General features: G+C 32.6%; 1 protein-coding gene across 1 annotated transcript; it reads left to right on the forward strand.

Annotated features, from left to right (window-relative positions):
- Positions 1-8,122: 8,122 nt before the first annotated feature.
- Positions 8,123-10,810, forward strand: LOC149555040 (transcription repressor MYB4-like). Its single transcript, XM_089829065.1, has 3 exons — positions 8,123-8,338; positions 8,481-8,610; positions 10,172-10,810. Exons 1-3 carry the CDS (start codon positions 8,206-8,208, stop codon positions 10,557-10,559), a joined length of 651 nt encoding a protein of 216 aa, XP_089685191.1. The 5' UTR covers positions 8,123-8,205; the 3' UTR covers positions 10,560-10,810.
- The last annotated feature ends 1,200 nt before the right edge of the window (positions 10,811-12,010 follow it).

Raw genomic sequence — 12,010 nt, forward strand, 5'->3', positions numbered from 1 at the left:
TATTCCTTGTGTACTTGTAAATAATCTTTTCAAAAAAAAATTTCATGAACTCATACACTCGAATATTTTCAATGACTAAATCACATCTTTTACCTTGTTTCCTATTTTCTAGAGCATATGTCATTGTCTTATATTTTTCATAAACTACTACTTGATTTTCAAATGCATGTGTACTATCCATATGTTCACAAGTTGATAAAAGCTACAAAGAATCACAAAATAAGCATGTACCATCTAAGCATGACATATTGTAAAATTATTGACCATCCCTTATGTCATATAAAATGTTGGATATGAATTCCCTTGAAGATCTAGGTGGGTCATTCATGTCACAATCTTACAAAAGAAACTTAGAATGCAAAAATACACACTGATGTCCCATAACATCCAAATGGTTAGAAAATTCAATATGTATATCCTACAATAAGAAGTTGTGCATGTGTGATTTATATTTACATAAAATGTTTACCTATCTCAAAAAATCTTTGACTTATTCAAATTTGAGGATACATACCAATAAATTTTGCAAAAAATTGTGTCTAAGTTGAGTTAAAAAAATGTTTCACATGTGGATCATGATTTTGGCTACCAATCCTCTTTTTGACAACATCTCTTTGATTAGGGAAAACACATGAGCTATTTGTCCAAAAATCTTCAATCAATGATTTCAAAGCTTTACTAATTTCTTTATCCTTTTGCGGTAGTCTACTGCTAAATGTCCATAAGCCATTTTCTATTGGATCTTCCACTCTCTCATGTGTTACCATGGATCTCCTTAGAGTACCTCTACTAATTTTTCATGTTGATGTTGATGTTGGATCTTTTAGTTATTAATGTTGATGTTGACTGCAAAGATATAAATATTGTCAACATCAACAACTAAAAGATCATAGGTTACAAAGAGCATCAAAACAAATTGCATTTTTTATACTCATGGTTGTGTCCTATAGACATGTGAGAGTCCAAAAGACATTAAAAGTTACATAGTTAACATGTCTCTATAGAAGTGTTTTCCCACAAAATAATAATTATTACTTTATATTTAACTTTTCCTATTTTTAAATGACTTGAGCTTGTGCTTCATCCATAGACTAGTTCACCCTCGGGCCCTATGAATATTATACATGCATAAACAGATTTTTAAAAATGTTTGTGTTTAGCTTATAGATAGAGTGTATCTTTACACTTTTATGGTTTTATGGCCCAAAGAAAGTTGCACACACTAGATTTTTTTACTCTCTACCCATCCTCTACCCACTCTCACTCTCTTCTCTCTCTCCCTCTCTCCTTCCCTCTCACCCTATCCATCCTCTCTATTGAAATACATGGCTTACAAAGTGTGTGCACACTATAGCACATACACATTATAGTACATGCACACTATCTAAGGCTTGAATTAAAAAATGCTTTAGATAGTGTGCACACACTATAGTGCGTATGCACTATGGCACACACACATTATTTAAACCACTGGATACCACCAAGCCTAAGGCTTGGATTTTCCTTGGGGATCCAAACCAAAGGTTTGGAGTCTCTAAATTGGTCTAAGATGTGTTTTATAGCAAGCATACAAAAAATGATTAATTTTTCTTGTGTGCTCTCCTTCAAGTTTCCTCATGGTTGAGCATCAATAAAATCAAGTTACATGATATTATAGATCTCAGTGTTAGCTATATACCATATAGTTTATTTAGAATTCATATTATTTCAAGCCTTTCAACCATAATTTCTTTTGAATATATGTCCATTTTCTCTTAAAAACCAACATGTACCAATTGAGGTGTACATTTTAGCTCATTCATCAAATTTCACAACCACTTAGTTTTTTAGAAACTAGACTCCATTATACACACTTTGAAAAAAGAAGAAGTTTTGATTTTAGATTAGTTTTCAATCATTTCTAGGAAGAGGATACAGATATTTCACATCTTTAGGATGTGTCCAATTACCAAATTCATTAAAGAAAATTACACATTAAAAATTACTTGAAAAAAATAGATAAACTACATGGTGTTAGGTAAATTTTGACTAGAGCGATTAAAGAATTTTTTTTTTTCCTTTTTTTTTTGTTTGGCGGTGGGGGGGGGGGGGGGGGGGGGGGGGGGGGGGGGGGGTGCAAACTTTGCACTATGCTATATTTTTTTCTGAAAAATAGTAGCACTTTATGTGGCCTCCACTTTTTTAGGACCTAAAACTAAACTATTTTGAAAAAAAATTAGTAGTTTGGAAACTAGATTCAAAGGAGCACTACTTTTTTTTTTGTCATGTCTTAAAATTTTGAGTGTAACTATCTTCAAATTCTTGTCAAAGTTTAGAAATTATTGATTTCAAAAAAAAGTGGCATTATACCCCCTTTTGGCACCACAACTTGGTGCACTTTCCACTCTTAACATATAAAATTATTGCAAATACAATGGTTGTATCCCTTCCATTGACAAATATAATTTCTTTGAGAGACTTTCTAGTTCTAATATGTCAAAAGGAGTCATGAGGGGTCCTAGTGTGTTGAAATAGATATTAGGATCCCTTAAGATCCATTAGTATCCCATAAAATACCTTAAAAGTTTATTTCTAAGTACATTTAAACTGAAGACCTTCTACTGCTACTTGAGATACTAGTATATGGTGAGTATTCATCATTACCATCATCATCATCTAAATCTAACATAGTCTTACATGCATATCTAACTTCTTTCCTTCCTATCCATTATTGTCCTTATCTATAACTTGTGTCATGGGTACAAGAAACACTTCCCACTCTTTCCCATTAACCAAGTAGGATTTGTCTCTTAATCCTAAGTAGTTCATTAATATTTTCATTCTTAAGTAAATTCATAACCAGGTTCTCCATAGTCAATTTTCTTCTTGATCGCTATATTATTTTCTCCTCAACTAAACATTTTGTAATCAGTTTCAATATATATTCACAATTTCCTTATGGTCAATACTTTAGGCATGTGATTGATTCTAGATATATCGATAAAAAGGCTAAAATCTAGATCTAGTGGAAGAATGGTATTAGATCCATCAAGTGTTCCCTAAGGGGTCATAAGGCCATTAGGGAACAATTCATGGCTATAATATGTCAAAATGGGCCATAAGGAGTCCTAGAACTTCTCAAAAGGGAGATTATCTAACCCCTTATGACCCCTTCAGACACATTAAAACCATCAAGTATTCCTTAAGGGGTCTTATGACCCCTTAGGGAAAACTTGATGCATCTATTCATACTATTCCACTATATCTACCCTTTTTGTGGATCTAAAAATGCAATCAGGAGCCTAAGGGATTGGATAAGAGAAATTTTTGATTGTCTAGGAACTAATTAAAAAATGTTTTTTTGAGGAGAAAATATTGTAGCGATCAAGAAGAAAACTAGCTATGGAGAATATTGTTAAGGATTGTGTTTCTAGAATGAAACTAATCATGAATTACTTAGGATTAAGAGACAAAGCCCACCTAGTAAATGGGAAGAGTGGGAAGAGATTCTTAGAACCATGACATAAGATAAAAATAAGGACTTGAAGAGCTATGAAGGTAAATAGGAAAAGGAAAGAAGCAAGATAGGCATGTAAGCCTATGTTAGATGAGGAGCATGAGTACTCACATTTTACTAGTAGCTAAAGTAGTGACATAAGGTCTTCAGTGCACATGTACTCAGAAAATAAAAATTAGATAGAGAAGGGACAAGTGTTGTGGAATTATCCATATAGAAATGTGATAACTATCATTCCACCCCTACTCTCTCTCCCTACCCTATACCCCATTATTTTTCACTCCTCCCTTGCATCTCCTTCCCCCCTCTCTACATATCACTGTCAATATCACTCATTACTTATGGTTTTGCATGAACTAATGGGTTATGGAGAACTAGATGCACTGCTTCTAGTTCTTCATAAAGTGATTATATTTTATTAAGGATAATGTGTTCACATTTAGAATGCAATCACATTATGGATAAGATTTTAAAAAATAAATGTTATTTTCTTGGATCGTTAATGAGCCAAGCCCCATTTTGAAATTCGATGAAAAGTACACATAACATGATCATGTTATGTGTATTTTTGACCTATTTTTCTAAAAATTGTGTCCAATTTATCACACGCCATCTTGGTTCATAATTTTAGTTAGTAGTTTAGAAACTACATTTATTTTCCTATAGATTCTATTAATACATTTTATCAATATAAGGTTGATAAAATATTCAACTTTTTATGTCAAGTTGACTAACCTTGATTTTCTAATTTTTCATTGCCACTTAAGGTTATAGCTAGGTATACCATGATAATATACATACCTAGCACTCACTCATCATGTGACGATAGCACAAAAATCAAATTTAAATTTGAAACATGAGAATATAAAAACTATCCCTTATTTTATACCAAGATTATTTATGCCTTAAGAAGTTCCTTATGTTTTGTAGTTACAAGTCTACATTCCTCTCACATCATAATCCATTTTTCATTAAACAAGTGCTACCAAGGAATTCTCTATAGAGTTACCTTCCTTAAAGTTGTCTCCTAAGGTAAACCCATTTAGGCTCATGAATAGCTTTTTGATTTCAGTAATGATATCTTGAATTTTCCAACCTACAAAAGTCATTCCTCAAATGGCATCAATGATGAGTTTCAAATGTCTATCAATCTCCATATTTGAAATGCCAATTATGAAGGAAGTGTTAAGTCCCCAAAGGAGAGCCATACCTTTAGCCTAATTCATTCAATGCTCCTCCAATCACCTAGAGAAGGAAATAATTAATTCACCATGATGATCTATATTAAGTATACCATGGCTTGTATACCTTCCATTGCTACACAATCAAAATTTAATTTTCTCCAATATAAGTAACAAAATTTCCAAGTGGTATTTTGGCTTGTAACATTTTTTAGATTTGTCTTATTTATAAAACTGTAAAGGAAGATTTCAACTTTTTGTAATTGACCTATCCATAGTGAATGGTGCATGACTAGGGATTTTCTATTTGGCAACCAAAATATTCTACATAAGAAGCTTACTACAAGAGAGGAAAACATTATCAATAGTACTAGTAATACCCTTAAAAATCTTATTATTTGTCTTCTTCTAGATGCCTTAATAGACATGTGGGGAGATTTGTTTCCAAAGTTGTATATGTAGAGCTATAAAATCTAGTATGCTAAGAATATCAAATCTAATTTAATATTTACAACTAAATAAAAAGCACTATGAACGATACAAAAAAATAAGACACTACGGAGGAAGGTAGACCAAGAATGGTAGTGTAACCTATGATAAATTTTGATGTGTTGAACGATGAGGGATGTATGATAAGATTTTCTCAAGATTCAAGTAGTAGGTTGGTAATCAAGCATAGATATGGGTGAAAGATTCAACAATTGTGGTGTGTGTGGATTTTGACATGGTAAGGATGTAAATGGCTATGTTGTGGTGATTAATGGGGCATTATAAGTTTGCATTAAAAGTTGATTCTTTGTAAGAGGGGAAGGGTCCAATTTATAGGCTAAGGGTTGGTGAAATGGAGGGTCAGGATGTCAGGATGGAAAAAGGGTGAGGAAGAGCTAGGATGCAAGGAGGGGGAAGCACATGAATTGCACTTTTTCAAAGCTCTAACCTTATGACAAGTGTCACAAGGGGATTCGATGGTCAAAGTGGACCGTTAAAGGGAGAAATGAGTGAGGAGGAGTGTGGAAGAGGGATGTAAGAGGCATTTAAGAACATTTAAGGCATGCAAGAGCCATCAATGCTCTTGGATAGGAATGTAAGAGGGTGAGGGAAGACTTTTGACTTTGATTTGGGTTAGAAAGCCTTAACCCTTGGTTAAAGTTGTATACATGCTTATGAGGTGGATTAGGCTTAGTTTAAGGGGGCATTAGTAGGTACGTGGGTTAGCATTGATGGGATGGGTTGGTTAGTTGGCTAAGTGAGGTTAATATGGGTGAATGAGTGGTTTAGGGTTTTGAGATTGATTAATTAAATATTTTATTTAATAAATGGGGACGTGCGATTAAATTAAATAGATTTTTACATTTATTTAATTTAATAGAGGAATAGGGATTTAATTGATAAATTAATTTTGGGTTATCATTTGACTTTATCAATTGGAATATAGTTAATTAAATAAACTAATTAACTAGGGGATGATGTAATTAATTAATTAAATATAAATATTTAATTAATAATATCCTAGGAGATGACTAAATAAGATTACCTAGTGATGTAATCATATTTAGGTGTCTACAATATGATGAGGGGGTGGTATGAGGAGGATTCTAGTTAATATTAAACTATTGAATATTCCTCTAAAAAAAATCCATTGCAAATGAAATTTTGAACAACTCTTTCCCAAGCCTAAGTAGCAAATTGATTGTGTATGAACATGTGCTCAGTAGTTTCCCTAGACTTCTCACACATAACACATTGGTTGGGGAGCTTAAAATCTCCCTTTGTTAAATTCTCATGTTTAATAATTTGCATATGTAGAACAATCCACTAGAAGAAAATAATCTTAGGTAACAATTGTGATTTTTGAACATTCCTCCAATAATCATGATTCCCCTAGAAGTTCAATAGTAGATTTTAAGATGATTTGAGAGTAAATGATCAAGATTACATTTTGATCTAGACAAATATATCATCTTTTCTAAAGATAATGATTCTTATTTGATTTAAGTAAGCTTGTATATCTCCAACTTTAGCATCAATCTGAAGGTTTTCCCTAAAACAATGGGTTTAGTTCTTCCATCTCCCCCCTGGGCTAATGTAGTTTACATAACATAACTTTCCATGTGCCGCTTGAGTGTTCTCATCAAAGGATTTTGCCTCCCATATCTAAGGGGCTTTTCATCAATCTAGCGATCTTTCCATAATATTATACATTTGTCATTCCCCATTTTCCATTTTAAACCTCCCCCCAGACTTGTTCTACCCTTTAAGATATTATTCCAAATTTTGAAAATGATAGGAATATCTTGAGTATAAAGGGCTCTATGGAAGTGCATCTAGTCAAGGTACTTTGCCTCCATAATTTTGCACCAATCCCAAATACCAAGTGCTAGGTTCCATCCAACTTTAGTGATGAGAGCTTTATTTAAATTGGCTAATCCACTTATACAAAGAGCTCCCAAGGACTTAGGATGGAAGACAATATCCTAGTTAACCTTTCATTATTCTTTTCTTCAATATTGGTCCAAAGAAAGGTCCTTTGGAATTTCACCATTTTGTCAGCCATACTGCCAATAAGCTAGAATAGGGCGAGGATGTAAACAAAATACCTTAGAGGGAGGTACAAAGAAATTGCAATTTTCCAACACTTCTTAGAAGCTTGTCTTTCCATCTATAAAACTTTCTTTACATTTTCTCAATAATATTATTCCAAAAATTATAAGTAAAATCCTTGGTAGTAAGAGGGAGGTGTAGATAGGTATTAGGGAGACTATGAGTCTCACAATCAAGAATATTAACAATTCTATTACAAGAAAAAAGAAAATGAAGCTTTTAATATAGTCTATGCATTGGCCCAAAGGTGTGACATAGTCCATAAACAAGGATTTTCATTCCCTCACCTCAACCACCAGTTTGAAATTTTGAATTCATGCAGCTAATATTCTCATGAAATCATCCCTTTTTGAAATTTTAAATTCATACTTATATTAATACATTTCTTATTTTTCTAATAAACATACAATGGTCCCAATGACTTTAGATGATTTTAAATAAGGAGATTATACTAAATTTTGTGAAGCATACGTACCAAAATAACCTACTTTAGAGAAGAAATTTTTTTTTTATATACATTATTTCTATATTACTATTTCTGAACACAATTCATCGTTATTAATGTAACTGAAGTTGTTTAATTTTTGGTAAACATAAAATCACTCATATTAGTGCACTTCAAGTCAAGTTATCTTTTCAAGACAAACAGCATAAATATTTATAGCTATGAGCTATCGAATCAGATTATTTTTTAGCATTAAAGTTGAACAACTATCTCTACGGTCTTAACTACCTGTCATGGGCAAATAACCACCAGTCTTCAGAATGCGTTTTCTCACCAACCCAGTCAAAAGCACAAGCCACCTTTTTCCGCATATAACTACTTTCCCTAACTCTCTTCCTGCCATAACCATAAGATTTCAGTGCAGACGGGCCTCTTCTTAATCCACTTTTGTCACATTGGACTCAACATTATTACAATAGAAGATGGGAAGATCTCCATGCTGTGAAAAGGCACACACAAATAAAGGGGCATGGACTAAAGAAGAGGATGACAGGCTCATTGCTCACATTCATGCCCATGGCGAAGGCTGCTGGAGGTCCCTTCCAAAGGCGGCAGGTCTGTAAGTTTAATTAAGAACAGTTGAAAGAAAACCCACAAGTTATTTGCTTGTGTTATGTTGTGTACATTGAGAAAATGTTTTATGCACATATTATCTATTACTTGTTTCCTCCAAGGCTAAACAAGACTCCTTTCACAGGGCTTATGAGATGTGGGAAGAGCTGCAGGCTAAGGTGGATAAATTATTTGAGACCTGATCTCAAGCGAGGGGGTTTCGCTGAAGAAGAGGATGAACTCATTATCAAGCTTCACGCTCTTTTGGGAAACAGGTGTGGAATAAGTTTTTGAATTATAGATTTAATGTTATCTACATACTTGTTTTCATGTTTTTCCTTTAAGGATTATAAATTTATGAATATATTTTTCTTTTTGGTTGAGAATTAAGAATTGTCTAGAATACTATTCTGACAATGTCTCTATACTAGCTTAAGTAAATTATATATATATAACATAAGTCGAGAATATCCTTTTTGAGGCGCCTATTTTCATAATCTCATAATTTTCAGTCTAAGAGGCGTGAGGAAATGATTCGAGCCTCTTGATCTGCCTCATTTTTACTTCCATTTCCTCTCTGCAATTTTCATGATTTTAATTATAATATATTTAGTCTATTTCTACGTCAATTTTTTTTCCAAAATGAAAAATGTTTACATTAAAGAGACTACTGCCACTGTAAAAAGCCTCTCGACTTAATAAATGAATAACCCATTATTCACTGAGTGGAGAACCATTAATATTCTTTCTAGACAGTGGCTATGCAGCCACAGATTCCCTTTGTCTTAAGAAGGGGATACTTAGTTTATTTTAATTATAAAATGTTACAAACAACGAAACTGTTGGCTTGGCTGGATAGCCAGTACCTTCATTCTATACCTTGTATCTTACTTCTAGAAAGCTATCAATGATCATACCATCACCTATTCTCTTCTGAAAAGTGCTAAAAAGTGATGGGTATCTATTCAATCAAAGTTGTCTAGGGTAAAAATCCTGCCCCATTCCTTGTATCATCCTCTCTTTAAAAGCGCTATCCATGAATATGCTATCATTATATCTTTTCAGTGGTTACTAAAGACTGATGGGTTAACGTCTTATCTTTCCATACATCTAAAATGTAACCAATGAATATATACCTCCTCACTAATTACATTCCATTAACAGTTAAAAACCTGGGTTCAAACAATTGAACTATAGTCTTTACCGTATCAAATAATAAAGGGAGACTCTTCTGTATTGGGTTTGTCATTATGAACATGAAGTTATTGGTAATTAGGATCCCATTATGAACAAAAAAATTATTGGGCTCTTCATTACAACATAAAATAGTGAATTAACTATGACTATCTTAAAGGGAATGGCTTATAGAGTTGGAATGGCTTATAGAGTTGACACCATTATCTTGTTCTAGTAATTCGTTGACCATGTTAACCCCTTTAATATATCGGTAAAGTCATTAGACCAGGCTGGTTGGTGGAACTGTTTCTATGGTCCAAAAGTAAACAGTTTCGACACGGTGCTTGTCATGTCAGCCTTTTTCATATAATATAAATAAATGTCAGCATTGTTTGATAATAGATAATATAATTACATATAATAAAAGAACAATGTATATTAAATCATACTTCTAGCGTCAAAGATGGGTGAATATGTAATCACATCCTGGAAATCATATGACAGAGCATCTGGAATAAAAACTTAGGATAAACTCATCTTACATGAAAAATATGAAGAACAAGACTATAAAAAACTGTTTGAATTTTTATTGATGCTTGCTGAAATTAAGTTTAAACAATGCGTACACTGAGTTTTCTATTTATGTGTATGGTGGTGCAGATGGTCTCTGATAGCAGGCAGATTGCCAGGGAGAACAGACAATGAAATAAAGAATTACTGGAACACCCACATCAAGAGAAAATTGATTAGCCGGGGAGTTGACCCACTTTCTCACCGTCCTAATAACCGCCTTAGTAACAAGAGCAACAGCTGTAATAGTATGTTGCCCAAGGAGGAAGTTATCATGGCCGATTATTTTCAACTTCGGCAATCCGATTTGACCAGCAGCTCTATTGAAAGTGCAGATTCAGAACCTGCCACGGAAGCTGAGGAGAGGCAGGATATAAATTTGGATCTGTGCATCAGTTTGCCTTCTCCCATCCTTCCAAACAATAATGTAAAGAACATAAAAATCATTCTAGAAGACAAATCTAAATGTGAGAGTTGACTCTAGTACACAGGCCAATCATCTTATGTAATTGATTAATATCATCAGATTAGCAGATTAATCATCTTATGTAATTGATTAAGATCATGAGATTAGCAGACTAATTATCTTTATCGACATAAGAGCATCTCCACTACAACCAAGACAACCTTGGCTCAAAGGGTGCATAGTTATATGGCCTTGACTACTTTGTAAGGTATTTTGTCGTTCTTGTCAAATAGAAGCTTCTTTATAGCACTCTATTAATTTTATACTTTTTCTTATAATTTTGTATTTTTTTTTTTTTTTTTTAATGATAAATTGAATCAGTAAAACTTCGAAGTGTTTTGAAATACTTTTTGAATTATCTTATGAATATAAGATCCGAATTACAAATAATACAACATTAGAGCATAAGGTGTTTTGTCCTATTATAAATACAAGATTTTTCATATTTATTTATGAATTGTATACTTTCTTTTTATTTATGTTTTGAAGTTTTGTTGAATCATTAACAATTTTAATTTTTATATATATGTATTTTTTAATTTTTGATAAAGTTAGTAACGATTTATTTAATTATTTTTAAATATAGTTGTATAAGTTGATAATTTTATAAAGATACATTAAATTATTAAATAACTTTAAATTATAGTTGTATAAAGTTACTATAAAATTATTCTTCAATATTTTATGTTTTAATTCTATATATGATGTTTAATTTGCAAGACTTTCATTTTTTTTATATTAAAGATATTGGAGTTATATTTAGGGTTACAATTAGGGTTAGGGTTACTATTAGAGTTACAATTAGGATTTGAGTTAGCATTATAATTAGGCTAAGAGTTAGAATTAAAGTTTGAGTTGGGATTAGAATGAGAGTTATAGTTTGGGTTAGGATTAGAATTAGAATTAGAATTAGAGTTAGGATTAGAGAGTTAGGGCTAGAATCAGGGTTAGGGTTAGGATTAGAGTTAGGGTTAGAGTTAGGGTTAGGGTTAGAGTCAAAGTGAGAGTCAGGCTTAGAGTTAGGGTTAGAGTTGGAGTTAGATTTAGAGTTAGAGTTAGAATTAGTGTTTGAGTTGAACTTATAGTTAGAAATAGAGCTAGAGTTAGGGTTAGAGTTTGAGTTAGGGTTAGAGTTATATATGGGTAACTAGGATGGCCTAGTAGCGGGGACCCATCTTACATTATTATCTAGTTTTCATGAGCTTAAGTACATTCTCCTAAGTTTCACTTAAGGGGGTGTTGGTGTAAATAAGTATTTACTATTTACAATTTACTAATGTTTACTTAGGTTAATGCATATTCATATTAGTTTTCATGTAGACACCAAGAAGTTTGCATGTTCATATGATTTGTCATATTGACAACACAATAGTTTGCATTCCAATTGAGCACATATTGTCGACTACATCTCTTTATGAGATACACCTTTACATTCTTATCCTCTCATTTTTGCATGTACATTC

This window comes from Cupressus sempervirens, chromosome 5 (genome assembly GCF_028749045.1).
Source record: "Cupressus sempervirens isolate cs-2001-9-10 chromosome 5, ASM2874904v1, whole genome shotgun sequence".
In the NCBI taxonomy this organism is placed as follows: domain Eukaryota; kingdom Viridiplantae; phylum Streptophyta; class Pinopsida; order Cupressales; family Cupressaceae; genus Cupressus; species Cupressus sempervirens.